The sequence below is a fragment of the Amblyomma maculatum genome, chromosome 8, assembly GCF_055883805.1.
Source record: "Amblyomma maculatum isolate TAMU_Amacu chromosome 8, ASM5588380v1, whole genome shotgun sequence".
Taxonomy (NCBI): domain Eukaryota; kingdom Metazoa; phylum Arthropoda; class Arachnida; order Ixodida; family Ixodidae; genus Amblyomma; species Amblyomma maculatum.
The window spans coordinates 48,169,645-48,189,435 of record NC_139351.1 but is presented as its reverse complement, the minus strand read 5'-3'; the positions used below and the strand labels follow the sequence as shown (position 1 = coordinate 48,189,435).

The 19,791-nt window shown below is 44.9% G+C and overlaps 1 protein-coding gene across 3 annotated transcripts in view; it reads left to right on the top strand.

Annotated features, from left to right (window-relative positions):
• The window catches only part of Pur-alpha (Purine-rich binding protein-alpha), a 213,630-nt gene extending 198,391 nt beyond the window's left edge, over positions 1 to 15,239 (top strand). For all 3 annotated transcript variants that reach the window (XM_084576260.1, XM_084576261.1, XM_084576262.1), the window contains one exon: positions 5,867 to 15,239. In XM_084576260.1, the coding sequence (XP_084432386.1) occupies positions 5,867 to 5,998 (132 nt within the window). In that variant the 3' untranslated portion in view covers positions 5,999 to 15,239. The remainder of the gene's footprint in view (positions 1 to 5,866) is intronic.
• Positions 15,240 to 19,791: the final 4,552 nt, after the last annotated feature.

Sequence of the window (19,791 nt, the reverse complement as noted above, 5' to 3'; positions counted from 1 at the left end):
CATACCAGGTATGAGCGGCATCTTTCAAGCTGAAGTGGATGTTCCGGATTCTTGTATTGTCGTCCCAGCCGTTGACACATGTGACACGCTCAAACTGATCCAGCCAGTCTTGGGCGTCTTTCGAGTATGCACCGTGGAAGGCCTTCTGGATGCGGGGATTCTGCAGGCTCACACATAAGGAGCGGGAATCCATAGGGCGCTCTCTGTGTTTGCTGCCACGGGCACAGCCATGGGTGCGCTCTCTTGAGGGAGGAGTCCCAGTTCCGGGACAAGTCACGGATCCTGCAGCTGACACAATGAGCGAAGAGGCTCACAAGAGGCACTGGACTAGTGCTCTGGCTTTCCAAGAGAGGATGGAGCATCAGCAGAGAATACCCAGGCGGCCTTCACTAGGTGTCACAGACAGGACGAAGGTGTCACAGACTCGGAGTGCCCGAGGTGTAATCACCCAACTCATAGCCAGAAAAATTCACAAAATATGAATATGCAACGATTGTACATGCTTCACTTTTCTTCATCATTCATCTGACCAAAGCGCATCTATGATGTCACAGATGTCAATCAATGGTTGAAACCGAAACTGCATGAGAGAAAAATTGAATTATAGATTATTTAGATCCTATAAGTGAATTCCGTATGGGGTACACTATTGTCTTGCAGACTTTATGCTTGCGAAAGCTCCGTTGTATCAATACTGCGGTGCAAAACTACTTTGTTAAATGTCGCTGGCCAGCCATTACCTGCCAGAAGCATACCGGTGATTTTTCACTCACAATGTCGACAACACTGATGCTGGATTTTCGGAATGTCTTTCACATAAAGTGGTAACTTACAACTGTATATAATGCATGTCTGCGAGATAATAGAGGCAAAAATCAAGGGATTAGCAAAGAAGCGATTTGCAAAGCGCATATAAACGAACTAGGATCCACAAAGGGAGCTGTAAATGGGAGCCATTAACGCCGTCGTATCATACTCTTAAAAGATGGAGTGTCCCCTTCCAGTATTTTTTTTTTGCTCACAGTGCCAACGCAGGATTTTCTGAACAGGGCCTTGTATGCTATCATATTAGAAAAAGCACTTGCAAAGCGAAATTGGTTTGGAACAGTTAAGCTCCCCTTTGATGGGTGTGACACAACAGCATTGTTCATTCCAGTTTGCCGGCTCCCTTGCAGATCTTAGCTACTCGCTCATTTATGGTTTCAATTTAAGCCTCTATTAACCCGTGCACAATCATTAGTGTATAGGTATAAACATCCGGATTATATCGGAGACTAAAGTCTGAAGAGCGTAATTCGTCTTTCGAGTCATCACTGCTGCTTTTTGCATCCAAAAGCAAGCTTTCCGATGTGTCAACTTCCACGGAAATGCCCATTTTTGAGTAGCGGGAGCGCGCGACGTCGACACCATGATGTAAACAAGGAGCGTTGATCACCTAACTCCGGAGACCATCTGGAGAGGCAGAAAAATTAAATCAAGAGTAAATTTTAAAGAAGGGTTCCTCTATTTCCCATTGGATGATGCCACTCATCAAGGAGGGCTTTGAAAGCGGGAAAATTCGAATCTTGAAACCTTCGATAGCAGGCTATCGATGGGAATAGGCGCGGACAGGAAAATGTTAACCAAACCATACTAATGTGCCTACATGGCCTAGGGGCGCAGCGTGTCTTAACTCGGCACCCAAGAGTCCTGAAAGGCTGCATTTTCCTCTCACCCTACCGTCTCAAAAGTTGAAGCCCGAGTTTACAGCGCCAGCGTGCGCAGCGAAGTCATGTAGTCTTGTTACGCAATCTCGCAACTGGTCAGTGCACTGCCTTGCCATCGACCAACTCCAACTTGCCAGAAATGTCTGATTTTTTGTTCACAGTGTCTACAACTGCCGGATTTTCTGCTCTTCGGGGTCTTTAACTCTATCACATCAGTAACTCATTTGAAATTACGCTACTGTTGATGTCAGTGTTGCTGTCGGTAAGCATTGTTATGCTGATGCAATGCTAGTTCGAGGGCCGATAGGATGATGAAGGCTATTGGGATCATGGACTGAGAGTTCCACCCATGCAGTGGCTGCAGTTCTTGTCAGTGAAATTTTTCATCCATTCATTCTGCACTTTTGCACCAAAATGTTATGCTGATACAATGCCAGTTCAAGGGCCAATCGGATGACAAAGGTTATTGGGATTATGGACTGAGTTCCACCCGTGCAGTGGCTGCAGTTCTTATCAGTGAAATCTTTCATTCATTTTGCGCTTGTACACAAAAATGTTATGTTGATGCAATGCCAGTTCGAGGGCTGTAGCATCGCCACGCCGGTCAGCAAGAGAGCATCCCAGTAAAAAAAAAATCAATGGGTCCAATTGGGAAGACCAGTCAGATTGAATTGGTTCTGCCAATCCCAAATGGTTTGTCCAATGGGTACTGTCCAAACCAGCTAGTTTCTTCACTCCCAATTGGGAAGCCCAGTTGGTTTCTTCACTCCCAATTGGGACGCCAAGTTGGTTTCGGGATTCCCAATTGGGAATGAAGAAACCAATTGGGCGTCCCAATTGGGACTGAAGAAACCAACGGGGCATCCCAATTGGGATTGAATAAACCCATTGGGCTAATGGGAAGCCCAATGGGTTACTTCAATCCCAATTGGGATTATTTCGCTCCCAAATGGGACACCCATTTGAAACGAATTGGGCTTCCAACTGGGCTTCCCATTGGTTCTAATTGGTTCTAAGCAAACATTCCCAATTGGGAAAGTCAAATCAGTGATATGCTTGACTGAGATGTGCACAGATATACATACCTGTATAAAGAGACAACAGTGAAAAATTTAAGTTCTTGTAAAAAGTATATGCCGCTTAATCTTATTAATTGATTATATCGTGTTCACTGTAAGTGCACGCATAATTAAATAAGTTAACTCTGAATAACAAAGATGTGTCACTGGTCCCAGCAGCACTGTTCAAAGAATGGAGTATATAAGTCTGCAACCTGTGGATATATACATTGAATCTGTGTTAGTTCCGTGCGTGTAATGCTTGCTTGTCTCTCATGATTTCTGTAAAAAATTGTAATTTCATACCACTTGTATAAAAGTCGGCTCCCCAATTAACTTCTGGAAGAAAACATTGAAATTGCATCTCCATTTTTTTCAGCTATGTGAGTTCAAACCATTTGGGCTCAATGGGTATGCCATTTACGTTCAATAGGTGAACCATTTGGTCTTCATGGGTGACCAATTATTTCCGATTGGGAGCACCCATTCGTATCAAATGGTCAGGCCCAATGGGTGGCGAAAACACGATTTTTGACCAATTCATTTCAATTGGGACATTCTCAATTGGACCCTTTGAATTTTTTTTACTGGGATAACCTCGGTTTATTTTCTGAAGTAGGCTCACCTTTATGGGCATTCCTCACGTGAGAAAGGGAAAAGGGAGAGGAGAGAGCAGCGATAGCGGCTGCTGCTACGAAGGAAAGAATGTGCAGTGATGCTAAACAGAATATGCCACACTTCTTTCTCCTTAAAATTGAGAATGCTGCACCGGTCTGCGTTGTCTCGTAGAACGCCTCAGGCCTTGTTCGGGGCATCTTGCGGCTTCCTCTGTGCTGTGCCGGTCCTAGGCTGACCTAGAGAAGCAACACCCGAAAACTGTTTCGGAGAGTTTGAGCTGCTGGGCATGCTGGTCGTAGGAGTAGTATGGTCTGCAGGCGTTGGCAGGTTAACTGGGGGGCCTCGCTCACATGACTTTCGAGCTGGTAATATTCTGATGTACAGCCGCGTTGCAAGCGAACTTGATCTGCATGTTGCCGGGCCAGGCCCACCGCGGTTGACACCGTGGCCATCGTGGAACTGGATGCCGTCGTGACCTGTCCCGATATCCACATCCACTTGTCCCCGCTACCGTAGTTCCGCACGTAAACATTTGACTCAGGCAGTGGTGTCCAGGTGTCTTGACTCTGCAGTGGCTCTGCAAGAGTAGAAGGAAAAGGCAAGTCCAGCCGGGATTGTATTTGGTAACCCAAAAGCATCTCCACGGGGGATTTTACACTTTTCTGCGGAGTTCTGCGGTAGTTGAGCAATAGTCGTACTATACTTGGGGACACTTTTTCTTGGCAATAGAGCCAAAGCTACAAAGCCGAAACACATCATCTTCCTACGCAGATAGTCCCTAGTTACATGAGCAGCTTCTGCAAAATCAAGCTGAAATCATGGCGCTAGTTATTTACAGTATATTTTTTATCACGGAAACAATTTTTCGAAATGAAGCTGTTATGCCTAAAATACTTGGTTCCACCGGGTTTTCTCGTCTGATGTTTGTCATGAGTTTTTGAGACACCCGACGCCCACTCCACAATGGTTGGAAGTGTTTTCACCAGAGAAGGTTTTAGTTAAGTTCAAGAGACACTGGCTGTCGAAGCAAACGATGGAAATGATCTGCAACCTCTATGCAGACTGAAAGACGTGCGCTAAAACTACATGGTGGAGTGACACGTTTAAAGACGCCCTGCTTCCCTACCTTTGCGCTATTGCCAAGAAAACGTTTCCCCGAGTATAGTGTGACCTCCAACTTCCCTTCATTCATTTTGTGAAGCCCATCCTTCACCGTTCGCACAGCTCTTTCTGTGGCTCTATTTGACTGGGGGTGGTAGGGGGCGCACTGTAGATGCACTTTATTATTATTTCTTGCAAATGTAGCAAATTCCGGTAAATTGCGTACCATTGTCAGAGACTGACGTTCGTGGGACTCCGAACCTACTAAAAATGGTTTTTCAGTGTTTTTCAGTTTTTCAGTGTTGGCATGCACCAGTGGTATGGCTTCAATCCATTTGGTATGCGAGTCGACCACTACCAGGATCATTTTTCCTGCGATTGAACCTGCAAAATCCACGTGAATATGCGACCACTTTTCATTGGTCGGTGGCCAATTAACTGGCGGAGCGGCCGTCGACATTGGCAGGTTCTGGATGCAGTTCTGACAAGTAGCTGCTATTTCCTCAATGTCCTTATCCAACCCTGGCCACCAAAACGGAGAACGCACGACTGTTTTCATAGCAGAGTGAATTCTTCATTTACTCATTCTGCACTTGTGCACAAATGTGTTGTGCTGATACAGTGCCAGTTCTTGTGTGACACGAGTGCTCTAGAGCTGGCTGCCAAATCGAGTGCAAAAGGGCCATGTTTTGGTTTCTGTTATCTGCTTTGACATGCGCACAGAATTGTTCTAGCTCTAGCTCTGCTGAATGCTACACGTTCTTTTGAAGTTTGCATTTGTTGGCAGTGTCCATGGAACTGGTCATTTCCAAAAGTGAGGGAAATACTCTGGGCTCCCTGTAACACTGTGTATGAACTGATGTGCGCCATTGGCCATTATTGTTGGAATCAAATTACATGCTGGGCTAATGGATTTGTGTTGACGGAGGGAAGTCATTTGTTACAAGACTGCGCAGAAAGTGAAGTCGGTCAGCTGTTTCTCATTGTATATTCTGGTAGTGCTAGGAAAGAACCTTCTGTGCTTGTTGGAGTCTGCACGCTTTGATGTCGTTGAATCATTGGCAGTTGTTGCTTCTTTACTACCGGTTTAAGTTCTCTGATCTCTAGACTGGTTTAGACTGTGCATCTTTTAAAGTAATTAATACTCAGTGAATGCTGGCTTGCTCAGAAACGACGAAACGTTTTGAACGAATTCTTTTCTCCGGGGAAAGAAAGAGAGAAGGGGCCTAGAGGTTGAGTTTTCCTATAAACATTTGCAGAGCCCGTGTTTGTAGAGCAGCACAAGAGACTGTAAACCGTATGTATGGCTGGCGTGAAAACTGGATCCCTGTGCCGCGTGCCTCCGCAAACTCTGCCTTTAACTACTACCACCTGTGCTTGCAGGTAAAGAACAACTTCCGGGCGGCCATCACCATTCCAGAGAAGTCGTGGTCGCGCTTTAGGGACTCCTTCTCGGACTACGTGGAGAAGATGAAGGAGCTGACGGAGAAGTCTGCTGCCGAGGGTGGCAAGTGAGAGCAGCAGCCCTGCCCGGCCGCCATCCCCCAGGAACAGCCCGCCGCCGCCGCCCACCCTCCGCCACGGCGGCGTGCACCGACGACGAGGACACCGTCGCGCTCCCCACAGTGCCACCGCCGCCAACACCTTCGGGCAGCAGCAGCAGCTGGCGGCATCAGCAGCGCCACAGTCTTTCCTCTGGCACTGCGCCTCTGCCAGTCGACCGGCGGGGGAGGAGAAGGAGGAGGAGAAGGTGTGCGACCGCTGTTGCAACTCGTCGCTGCATCCGGGGCGACTGCCGCAGCATAGGGAACGTCCTCGGCCATCGCGACGTTTGTTTTTAGTGCACACACACACACAGACACACACAACACTCACCCGGTGGTGGACAACGACTGCGGAGGACTTTTTGATGAAATGACGGCCACGACAACTACTGCAACACAAAAAAAAAGAGCTTGGAAGACTTAGGCGACAAGAACTTTCTTTCGAGAAGACAGAGGGGAGGGGTGATGGAAGGGATGGGTGGGCCGTGGTGGCAAGAGAGACTGCAGTTTGACAGTGAACAGATGGTGTGTTGCTGAGGCCTGTTCAGTGTGTTTTTGATGGGGAGCTAGTTTGCGTTACCAAAGGCTGGTCGGTGTTGCCGAGTGCCTGCCGGTGTGTCGACAAAGACCGCCATTTAGCATACCTGGTGAGGCCACTCAACGTTGTTGAAGGCCAGGCTTCGTCTGCTGAGAGGCCATGCTATCCCAACATTGGCCACTTGGCATCTCGGCCGATGGTCAGTGTCATCAAAGGCCACACAATGCCGTGAGAGAAGACGCCTGTCAGCATCAACGACCTTCGGTTTGCAGTGGCCAGTCGGCAGTGCCAGTGACTGGAACAGGAGAGATCCGTATTAGCTTCCCATTGTTTTATTTTTTTCCCTCTCCCATCTTTTTCTACTGTCATCTTCCAAGACTGTCATCATCAATTGTTTTGTTTTTGTTTTGTTTGTTTCTAATTGTTGGCCCCTTGCCAATGCTCCCAACGTTTACTGTTCCCTCAGCACCTTGACGAGCGATTGTGGATGCTTGGACAGGCATGCTTGCATTGCTGCAATCCCGGTGATGCCGGTCTGTGGCACAGATGCTTTAGGCCTTGGGAGAGAAGTGCTCTGAGGAGATGCAGCCAGATACAAAAGAGAGAGAGACTGTCTAGAGCGGAAGTGGAAGCATGTAATCTGGCTGAAGGGAGCATTGGCAAATTGTGGTCTTTGTCAGGTCTCGAGTGAGAAAGTGAGAGAATGGTGAAGAGGTGTGGTCTAGAGTGTGGATCGGTAAGCAGTTCGTCACTGCTCTGGCGTAAGACAGTTTTGGGCCTGTGCTATGGAGTTTGATGTGCAAATCAACACTTTATGAAAATCTGGCCTCGCAGAGTAATGCAGCGCCATTTATTCTGGGGAGGTTGTGGCAAGTAGGTGGATCCTTGGTGGCAGTTTGAGGACCTTTGTTTCTTTTCATATGTGCCTCCTTCAGCTTTGCTCTTTCGTATTGGAAGTATTTGCCAGTACTGCACTTAAATTAAACTTTGCATATAGTTTTCTTTTTTTTTAACTTTCAAAAGTGGCGTTCTTGATTTTGAATGCATTGCTAAATTGAAAGCTCATTTCCATAGCAGTAATTTGACAAATGTAAAATTCATTGCACTGGTTGCCTTGTACGAGCAGGAAAATTTGTTACGTACAACAGTTGTATATTGGCTAGTTTGAAATCAATTCGAAGCAAATGAGAAGCGATGAGGTTTCGAACTCAACTGGAGTACAAAAAGCAAGGTCCGTGATTTTCTAGGATGCCCTCTTGGATAAGCAACTGCAATGTCAGATTGCCCTCCAGCATTACCATGTGTGAAACTTACATGTTGATGTCTCTTCTTTTCTGTGCCCCTCCTCAGTGACGGCTGAGCAAGTGTGCCTTGTTGATGAATGTAATGGGCCTGCGCTTGCAATCAGAGCAGCACCAGAGCCTTGGGCGGCGTGATTCATGTTGGGCCGAGCTGTCGGACGCCAGGGAAGCCTTGGGCGACAGGTTGCATGATTCATGTCGGACTGAGCTGTAGGACACCAGGGAAGTTGATTCATGTCAGGCCAAACAGTCGGACGCCAGGGAAGTGGCGGGCTGCCGAGACATGTGCCAGTCAATTGCCCGGTGATGCAAAGAGTGAGATGTGCAAGAGTTAGGAATGTATAGGAATGCTTTTTCAAAGGAAGGCACAGCAGCCTGACACCGCAGCCCCGTTACACAGGCGCACGCTCGAGTGGCCTTCCATGCATTGCTGCTCATGGCTTTAGGCAAGGAGTGGTTCTGTTATGTTGTCATTGTTTCAGTCATGGGCTGAAACTTGGTACGATGTGCATGCGTCATGTGCGCTGGGTCTGTGGTGCCTGGGTGCTGTGGCGGTTGTTGTTGGGAACGGCAGCCTTGGGCTTGATGCTCCCAGTCAGCCAAGGCTGCCGCTCCCGGTCAGCTCCGGCTGACTGGTTTTGTTGGAGTTTGTTCAGAGTTGATTGCATTGTTGGAGGAGAAGGAGAAGAAAGAAAGAGCGATAGTCAAAAGGATTGTTGTTGATTGTCTTCAGGGATGAAGTTTGTTCTTTGGACATCAACAGTGTTGTTGGAAAGAGATCCGGTGCAAGGCGGTGTTTTGGATGATAGAATTGTATTGGTGGGAGTCTCTTTAATAAGAGCCAATGGAATGCTGGGATAGATGAACCGCATTAAATGCTAACATGCTCAAGTGTGTATCACTTGTTGCAGAGCTGTGATGGCAGTGTCGTCGTTACCTGATGTCAAAAGCTACTTTTGTTTTTCTTCTCAACTCTCCCCCCCCTCCTTTTTTTTAGTGTGAACACCAGTAGTGACTAGCGTGTGGCCAGTGAGGTCTGTCAGGAGGGCAGCTACGGATAACCGTGGGGAAATATTTTGGAGTCTATTTGAGGCACTTTCTGTGACCGATGGTAACGTAGCGAGGGTACTCACACTACCCCGATATCTTCCAGTGTATAGTTTGATGCCGATGATAAGTTGACAGACTATTCTGCCCCTGATATCCAGTCGCAGCCTTTTCACTGATGCAGCGTCATGTTGAGTGCTGGGAAGTTTAGCGGGAAGCAGTGTGGAGCTTGCAGTCGCAGTTCTTCACTTGGTGGGTCCTCTTTTTTTCTTTGCCTCGCAAAGGTGCTACTGGCAACCAGAGACTGTCCCGCTTGCTCTTGAGGCGTGTTTTGGCTAAGCATGGATTACCTTGGCGTTAGGGTATATACACGATTGTATATACATAGCTATTTTTGGGTTCCTCTTGTGGTGTTTGAATCATGCGCATGCTTTTTCCAGTGCCTGCGTGCTTTTTGAATGCGTTCCCGATTGAGGCGCTTTTTTTTGTTTGTGTTTGGCAAGAGCACTTTCCTATTTCTCATGGATGGTTTTGATGTGCTTTGCAGGCCAGATGCCTCTCTGTCTTGTCAGTTTTTAGCCCCAAACTTTGGTTACAGTTGGTAATTTTCGGCATGAGCTCTTGAGAGCTGTATGTACTCACTGTTTCATGCTCGTAGATTTTGTCCCAGAAGATGATGAACAATGTTGTGCTCTGGCAAATAGAAAGCAAAATCAGGATGGTGGTGATGACGATGCATGTTTTATGTGCTGTTCCAGCACTTTGAAAATACAGATGCTTTTTCAAAGAAAGCGGAAAGGAAATTAGAACCCTTTGGGAAGTTTGTGAAGAGTTTTGATGTTGTCATTCTTGAAAGAAACATGTAGTGAAGGCAGAGTGGGCACTGAGAGAGGCAGCACAACTTCTTGGAAGCAATCTAGCATACAGGAAGTCTGTTTTAGATGTTGGAACAAAATTTTGTGACTGCTCCATTCGTACCAAGAGGCCAGTGTTGGAGAGTTGTGGCAGTAGCTGGCTAGGCTTCATCACAGTTTGAAATTTACCTTGTATTATACTAATTGCTCTGCATCAGAAATTCCATTAGATATTTGGGGAATGTCGTCAAGTGCAAGTGATGTCTACTAGTGATCCAAACATCCGAGAGTTGTCTACTGGAGGGTAAATGACTTGTGGGAGTAGTACGCTATGATGCAGAGCCGCACTCTGACAGATGTGTCGTAACAGTTTCATGACTTGAATTTCAAAATTTAGTCACTCGTTAAGTTAGATTGCCACTGTGGATGAATATTGATGCCAGAGGCTTCGGATCTGGTCATCCCAGTTATTCGTTTGTTGAGCCAAACTTTTGTCGACCAGTGCACCCTCATATATTGACTGCAGCTTCACTGTTTCTTTGTATTGCCATGCCCTTGTTCTTTTGTTTTTCTTTTTTTAGGCTGTGTGCTCTGGATGTGTGCCATGGGGGAAATGGTGCCTTTGTAGGCAAGCTTTTAGAATTGAAGGGGCAATAGATGTTGGTGGGGGCAGGGTAAAGGGGTGTGCTCAGGAAGTGAAGTGCGGCAGAATGGGGACTACGTTCACAGATGTCGGCAGCCCTAGAAGCGATTGTTCAATGGCAAGCACAGTTTACACTGTTCAGTGTCACATTTATCGCCTTTGTGGGCCCGTCACTGGAGTGACTGATGGATGCAATGGGGCCCGTTTTCACGGTGCTCGGAAAAGATGCAACTGCAAGTGTTGGCACTGAAGAGAGAGACCTTTCTTTAGTGTTCCTTGTGAAAAAGCACTGCCATCGAAACTTGCGTAAAGGGGACGATGAGCAATGTTGGGGGGGGGGGGGGGGGGGGCTAGAGGGAGAGGAAATGGGTCGGAGTGTGATAATGGGTGCGGCGTGTATTACCTGTGTCCTGTCTGTGCGACTTGCCTGGCTCTAGGCAATATGTATAGGCGAAATGTGCCGTTTTCACTTTTTCTTTGTTCAGTTTTTGTTTTTCTCTTCGACTCTTGCCATCTGAAGTGCAGTATCTCTCAGATCCAAGCCAATGTGGGAATACAGCATTGTCAGTCTTTCGAAGTTGCTAGTTCAGATACAGGGGGATGGCAATACCGGTGTTTGATAGGAACGCAGTGGTCTTTCTAGGAGAAGCAAAGTGGGCAGCAGTGCTTGCAGTGTTTCGGTTCACATTATACATATTGATTTTTTTTTGCTCCCGTGAGTCAAGCGAGCTATAATTAATTGGTCCAGTCTCCAAATGCAGCTAGGTCATCTCACCGTTACAAATTCATATTTTGTGTGTTCATTTGGAAACTACGCAGGTGTTGATGGGCTTGCTTACAAATATCCAAGTGAAGAGAAGAAATGTAGTCCGAGAAAGTGAAAAGCAAACTCCTCCAATGCTTGGCTTTGGCATTCCTAAATTCTTTTCCCATGCTTTTCTTTTTCGTGCTGCTTAGGGCTAAGGCCACAGCCGAAAAGTGATAACCAAGGGTGTGCAAGTATAATACCAACCAAATGCTAATTTAAAAAAAAAAAAAGAAAAAGAAAATTGCCTTCAAATATCGAATACATGATTAGTGAAAAAAACCTAGCAAACATTGTTCGTCCAGTTTATTTCACAATTTACACGGTATTTGCATATAAAATTAAAGTAGAATTTAACAGAAGTGCATACCCTAGGGAAAAATCTAGTATACATTTTATACAAGATTACGTGTCTATTTTTCGTACAGGGAGGATGGAGCTGTCATATCACTGTTGAGTACATTAAACTAATTAATTTCACGTTTAGGAAAAAAAAATAGCCCATTTAACCAAAAGCTCGAATTATCGAATTGGTCTGAAGATACTGCCAAAAACCTTCTGTATAGCAGTAATTTTATCCGATGAAGATAGTGCTGCAGATAGTGTTTTTGCATTTGGGATTAAACCGAAGCAAGAACATTTTTTTTCCAGTTGCGTCAAGTGTCACATTGTGCATACTGTCAGTAAGGTTGTCTCCACAAAAGGGAAAAGTCTTCTCAAACGGCCCCGTCGCATATAGAGGGTGCTTCACTGTGCAGCGAATGCAGTCAAGCATCACAGTGAAACACGCAGTGCAGTGAAGCGGACATGAATTTGAAAATGTTTGCTATATTTGGTAATTTTCGAACGATCGGAAAATTTCGAATATCAGTTCTTTGAATACGAATATAAATCAAATAACATACAAATCCGATTCTATCTGAAATTTTGAATATTCACACATCACCAGTAGTAATGCATCTTGCTAGCAGGGTGGAGCCAAATGTATCTTGTTCTTTTGTCATGCTTTCTGCTGTAGTTTATTTTACTCAGCTTTACGCAGATTTAATTATGCCAGAGTAAAATGCTTGACTGCACTTAGCAATCTTTTCATATACTGTGATTTTCTGGCTTCTGTATGCTTTCTGTCACATTTTGATTATGCGCGCCTTCTTGCCCACTTTTACAAGACTGTGCACATATATGCATGCCGCTGTTGGTGCATGGGAACAGGCAAGAAAGCCTACGTGTAGCCAAACAGAAAAGCTCATCAACAGTTACTGTTTGATACGAATCATGTGTATTGTGTCTGCCTCGCCAGTCCTCTGCAGTTCCTCGGTAGCCCCGGTCCGGTTGCAACAAACAACGGATGTGAGCGTTTAATGACCCTGCGGTATTGTGTGCACATTTCTCGAACTATTTCGAATGCTTGCTAAATGAGGAAGCCCGCGCACTTGTCACATCTTCTTGAACAGATCTCTCTTGAACAGTCTTCAATAACGATTTGTCACATGAATCTTGCAAACTACGTGTCAGTCACTGGAGTGCGCGACCTGTCTCAGGCAAAAATAATGCACCGTTTCTCCCGCTTCATGCTTCAAGCACTACAAAGTTGCGGGAACAGTCTAGGTGTCGGCAGCAACAAGAAAATTGCTACAAAACTATTCTGCCACAGCGACAGTGCGTTGAGGCAATGTTGCTTACATTTTTCATGAGGTCTATTATTTGCATCAGAGCTTCAGATATGACTCAAAACTTCCTTTCTAGCTAGCTCACTTCCGGAGATTGAACTGGTGCAAGTCACATTTGTGTACAGTGAAAGTAGCACAATAAGCTGCTGCTTTGGGAAAGTGTTTCTGGTTCGAATGTTTTAAAAGCCTTTTTTTTTTTTAATTTTTAGCTCCATTGGCGCCAGTAGAACTCTTAACAGAACAAAATACAAGACTCGACTTGTGCTCGCTTCGTTCAAGAGCTGTTGGCTTAGGGAGTGGTGTGGTGAATTGGCAGCCTTTGATAGTTGGTGAGGTAGTTTCACGTGGCTATCTGGTGGTGTTTAAACTGGTGCGCTTGTTCTTCTGAGCTCAACGAATGAACCTGCCAGGTTCTGAATTCTGGAAAGCTGTTTCTAATTGACTGTTGGGAAGAGTTCCTGCTACAAGGAGGTGGCATATAGTGTGATGTGCAATGTTCGCGAGAAGCTGCATAGTTTTATTTATTTTCCCACCACAAGTGGGCATGCACGCAGGTATGTGTCCGAAAAGAATGAAGACAGGGAAATTTTAGTTCTTGCGATGTAAAGAAAAGGGAGCGTTTAACTTTTCAGCATATATGAAACGCCTTGTTGTCATCGCGCAGGTTGTTGGCGCACTTTAATCTGAAAGTGTCCAAGTTGAGAACTCAGTGCGGAAAAAAAAAAAATCTTGCACAATTTGCAAACTTCGTGATGGGAAGCATATGTCATCTGCTGTGGCACCACTTTGAAAACACATACAGATAGCATCAGCATAGCTCGCTAGCATTGTTATTTTTTGTTCAGTCACACCAGTTTTTCTTGGTGTTTGTAAATTGTTTAAAGCATTTAAATTTATAACTTTTTTCCCCACTGTAAAAAGAGAGCAACCTTCTCGAAATTCCTGTGTTGTGTGCGCCGTTAAATATAATGTGGCTTCGATTATTGAATGAATTTATCCTGATCGCCACGGTGACAGGTTGTATTTCTCACTGAAAATTATGCGAGTAAAACTCATGGCACGAGGCAAATTATTGTTTTATTGAATTGAAGCTTCATTGTACATTTACAATTATATATCATTTTTATTTTGTAAACGATGGCAAAAAACTAGGAGCATTTAGGTGCTGTGTCAGTGCTTGGAACTAGTGCGCAAGTTGAATGGGTGTTCTGTGGCTGTATGCATTTTTTTTTTTTTTTACTGAGAATGCAAGTGATCCAGAGTCAAAGTATGCATGCTTATTTCCTTGTGGTGCATTTTAAAACCTGCTAACCTGCCTGTGAAAAAATGTGACTGAGAAAATGTGAGCCTATGACAGAGTTCCTCGTTGAAGCCTTCACTGAGTAACAGAACGAGAGCGGTGCAAAACGTTTCCAAAAGGACATATAGTTACAAAGAAAAGTATAATACACAGCCCTGCTTTGGTTATATCAGAGAGATTAACAGCTGTGAAACAGCGCAGTCAGAGGCGATGAAAGGTCTGCTACCGTGGCGTTTTCCCGAACCTTTGTAAGGTGTCTTGGCAAATGTACATTGTAGCCTGAACGTTGTTGAGCATACTTTATCAGGGGAAACAAATTTTTTTACTTTGAATTCCTAAATAGTCTTGTTGAATAAGAAACTCGAATAAAATATACTTTTCACTATGTACCCAAAAGGGAGTGTGCCGCTTAACAGCACATTCTAGGCAAGATGTTCAGTCGAGTTATCAGTGGGTGGCGTTACCCTCTCTGCCTGTTAATCTCACTGGTATGCTATCTGCACTGTGTACCCTATCTAGTGTTGGGCACTTATCTTTGCATACGTGTAACCATTCTGTAGAGCACGCACTATTGATGTTCTCATATCTTGACTGCCCCAAACTGACAAAGCTGTACTGTGATATTAGGAGACTCCATCGTGTGGAGAGCAGTGGAGTTCCTCGAACTTTTTCTCTCCCTCCTCTTGAATCCGTCTCTCTGTCGTCACCATGCCGCCGTCCAATGCCCCCGTCACGCGGCAAGTTGTGTAGGGCCGCTTAGCTTGCATGGGCATACTGTGCAGTCGTGCCTCACTGTAACGTGCCCCAATTTAATGAAGTTCGGGGCACAACACTTCGAAGTCTCATTTCTTATTCTTAGCTATACTGCAGACCAGTGCATTCCTTTCTTGTAACATATTGAAGTAATTTTTCACTACAATTTTAATGTGCCAAGATTCTTATGCACATTGAGGAGCTGTCTGGCAATCCGAAAAAAGCAAAACGTTAGCCTAGACAGATTCGTCATTGTGCTATTCGGTGTACAGGTGTAGAACGGTGACAAAGCAGCCATCAGGTGACAGGAGACGTGAGTGAAAAGTTTTGCCATCTGTAGTGGTGCTACAGAACCTGCAGATGGGGCTGTAATCATGACCCGTGGTGGATCTTGAATTTTCATGAGGAACCTATCTCTTGTAATGCTCATGAATAGTACGCACCATTCCATCAACTTTGCCGCAGTTTCCTGCTCGAAGCGCACAATGACAAGCAATAACTATTTTATGGAAGAAACTACAGGGGTTATTTAAAATATGGGAGTGTATAGTAGCTTAAACTGAAGAAAGAAAAAGCGTGGACCAGCAACAAACGACTTCATTATATTGGGGCTCAACTACAATATTGCATGCATCGTTGGCCATAGGCTGAAGTATGAACAGCTGAAGATACAATGTGAGCACATCCTGAGGGGCTTACTTTGCAAGTTTGAGGTGCCTTTGCTGCAATGCCAGTTAACCTTTTGCAGCCAACACCATGACATCGAAGTGGTGCAGACTTGTACGGGGATATGAATCCACAGTAACTAGTGCTTTCATTTATATTGAGCTGTTCATGTTTCACGTTGTGCCGCCGATTCTTTTTAGTCAGCCAGGGTGGTATTCCAGAAAGACACCCTCTCCTTTACTTTGGGCCACATTCTCAACTGCGATGCGCGCTGTTTGCCTCGATGATGTTCAACTTGACGCCGTGACGAGGGTGTTGTGTAACTTTGCCTCTTTTCGATGAGCAGCAGAACCTTTGTTAGGTGGAGCGATTTGTCTCAACTGGTGCGTAATGACATAGGTTTCTTTGAGCGTTGCGGGAAAAATAAGGAATGTAAAAGCATATATCCTTTCTTTTTTTATGCTGACATTGGGTAGTACCTGTGTTTAGCTGTATAATGCGCCAACTTTTAGTCAGTTTGGGGTCTGTGCAAAAGAAATGAGGCTTGTCTTTTATGGTGGACTGGCTATTGTCAACTATTTGAGAGCATGAACTCGCAGTGGCTCGTTGTGAAATACTGGCAAAAATGCTTAGTTTCAGTTGTAAAATTCGCATTTTAATTTGCTTTGAAGTGTTGACTGGGAAATATTGTTTGTGTTTGCTTCCAGTATCTTTAGGGGTTGCTCTGTACCTGTCTTAAAGGCAAGCCACAAGTGACCTGCGGAAAACAGTAGTGGATTTGTATGTCTTGTGGTGGAAATCTGCTCACATTTTAAGATGTTAGAGAAGCTATTTGAAATTTGTTTTGAACAAATCTGGTCCCGATTTCAATGGAGACGAAAAGCTAGGTGTTCATGTGCTGTGCGATGTCAGTGCACGTTAAAGAACCCCAGATGGTCGAAATTTACAGAGCCCTTCACTACGGCACCTCTCAGTCTAAGTTGCTTTGGGACATTAAACCCCATAAATCAAAACCAAGATAAATTTATCACTGTCTTGAGGCGGCTTCACATTGCAAGGGATCTGCTGCGACGTCCAATTGCATGTTGCACTGGCAGTTTTTTCAGTGGGCTTTCAACTGGTTTCCATTACTACCATCTCTCTAATAACTGTTGTGCTTGGTCAGTGTTGCCGTTGCGCATTTCAAAGCACTCCCTTACGATGCCACTGTGCGATAATTTCTACTGCTACACCTGTGTGTGTGCATTTGTGTGCTCAAACATGTGTGGATATATGTGCGTACGTGTGTGTGTGCATGAGTATGGGAGTGGTTCAGAGCGCTGTTGTATACCTCGAAGGCTGTCTGGCTGTCTCGTAACTTCATGTTCCTGCTGCATTGATGTGTATGGCTGACCAAGCAGCTGCTTGTAAAACCTCGTTATAAGAGACACTAAAGGGACCCAAAAAAGATGTCTCTTGTAACCAAAGTCTCTTGTAGCCGAAAATTTTTACCAACTCGTATGTGCGGCAGTTTAGATTCCCTTATCTGAATTCTGTTCCATGTCAGTGTCCTTTTTTTTGCTTTAATAAATCAGGAACCAAGAAGCAACGTCTCTTGCTGACTGGGAAGTGAAAATGTCCCCGTTGTTTCAGCCACTGTTATTCCTGCGTGACTGAAACGACAGGGACATTTTGGCTTTCCAGTCAAGAGGAGGCACTTCTTGATTCCTGACTTAATGCAACAAACAAAGGACACTGATATGGAATAGAATTTAGTCTGACAAGGAAATCTAAACTGCCACTCATACAAATTGGTATGAGTCAGCTGCGTTGTTTGAGTATACCTGGGTAAATTGTGTCTCTTCTAAATAGTGAAGTGACTTTAGGGACCTGCGAAAGTTGTCTTTAGTAACAGAGTGTCTTTTGTATCCAATAATGTTAACATGGCAAACATAGGAAAACCAACCAAACTATTTTCAAGTGTCTCTTGTAACAATGTCTCTTTTAACGAGATTTTACTAATTGCTTAGGATTCCCAGGGTACCTATCACTGGTAATGCTTGTAATTGATTTGCTTTGTGCTCTAGGTTTGCGTTTCTTACCGTTTGTTGTCCTTGCCCATGTAGTGGAGTGTATAAGGCAGGGTGTGTATGAATTCCAAGTAATGGAATGCATGAGCGTGCTGTGATGATGTCTGTGTTCCTGTGTGCAGTTTTTTTTAGCTTTCTGCTCTACAGTGAAACGGCAACAGCTCTTTTTTCTCTTGGTGTTTCCTCGGGATTGTTGTTCATATAGCGGTGCCACAGCAGAAAAACGCATGCTATTATATCGACTATTGCGCACAGGTTTTATGATCCATCTCCCTGTTTACTGCTTTTAGTGCTCTAGAGTTTTAGTTACGGCCAAGCGCAATCGCTCCGCAGACGCTTAAAAAATTACGACAGTAGAGAAAGGATTCATCACTCTTCCACCTAAATGAGTAGCATTCGCTGGGTGTTCGAGTGTTGTAGACCAAAGTTTATTGGTTTAGAACTGCAGGAACGATGTTGACTAGCAAGCAGGTTCAGAGAAGAAATCGATCATCTATCAATATTCTAAACACTGGTGACATGCTGCAATCCTCGAAATGGCTTGTTGGCGAAATGGCATGTTAGTATGTCCAGTTGTATAATGGGTTATAGTGTTGAACAGTTTATCTTTTTTTCCCCACATACTTTTGATTTTTTATGACCACGGAATCCTCTGGGGTCTTTCTTTCACCATTCTGGCAAGCGCGGTTGTTGGGTAGTGAAGGGCACCCCTTCTTAGGCTTGTCGCATGGAACTCGTCTGAACAAACCCCATCTTCTTGTAAGGTTCTTGTCGCAGCATGCGTTAGTGCAAGACAAACTCTGCTCGGCAACCTGGTGTTGCCAGCAGTGGTCTTCCTAGTGGCTAATGAACGTGAAATAAAAATTCTGGGGGAGAAAAATACGGCGACGTCATTGCGAGGAGGAGTCATTGCAACAAGAGTCCACAGAAGCGGAGATGTTGGCATGGCCGCACTGTAATTGTGCAACTGTTGATTTAGATTTATGACAGGAATGGTTCTGTACATATAAAAACCCTAGATGAGGACAGAGAGGAGAGGTAGGAGCAACAGCATTGGTCAGCTGCGGCTTGCCCCGCGCTCCAATGGGAAAACACGAAAACGAGGTGGTGATGACGGATCTAAACAGTGTGCTTTCTTCTTGAATGTTGTTTTTACTGCCTCAGCTGTGAATTGCCAAGGCCTGTGTTGTTTGTACTAGTAAAGAGTACTTGTGCGTTTTTCTCTAGGATGAGCGTCGCGGATCCCCCCTGTATAAACTGGTGGGGGTGACAAGAGCAATCAGTTTTGTGAGTTGTCTCGTTGTTGGCGCTTTTGTTTATGCATACGAGGGTCGTCTGCAAACTTGTAATGTGCGTTACTTAGCCAGCGTGCTGTGAATTGGTCAACTGAGGGAGGAGAAAATCCCATGCCTCATCTGTAATGTCGCCCCATGATGTTTTGTTCCCGGATGGAAGACAAAGTATTGCATTTTTTTTTGTTCCGCTGCTCTCTTTTGTCTGGGTGTTTGGTACACTAGGATGTGGTTTGCATCCAGCACTGCTGTGCTTGTGGGCAATCTATCAGAGTTGTCACTTGTAATTTTATAGAGCCAGCAAATATGTCTGTTTCAACTTGCAGATGACTGTGAAATGCCGAGTCATTCGGCATGACTCCCTCGCAGGTTGAGGCAACCGTCCGAAGTTAGCAGATGACCATTTTGCAGTTTCATACTGTCAGTTTTAAGGTCGCCCCAAATGGTTGTCTGCTGCGGGCAGACTCGTTGCCCCAGGCCTGTACCAGTGTCTCACCCTTGTCACCTGCTTTTTACAAAACAAGGAATGGTACATTCTGTACCAACCCAATGTCTTCAGAAACAAGATGACAAAGAGCCAGCATTAAGATGTGCATGACAACACCACCTCTGACCGGCTCTGTTCGGTCGTTTAGAAGAAAAACGAACGACACTGTTGGATTTCCATAAATAAAGAAAAACTTCATTACAAAGCCTCCTCTGTTTCCTTTTCATAGCTTGGCATGTGTTTGCCAGTGCAGTATGTTCTGCTTTCACGAGAAAAGTACTCAGCGAACACATTTTAATTTTCGAACTTCATGTAATAACTGAGATTGGACATGTCAAT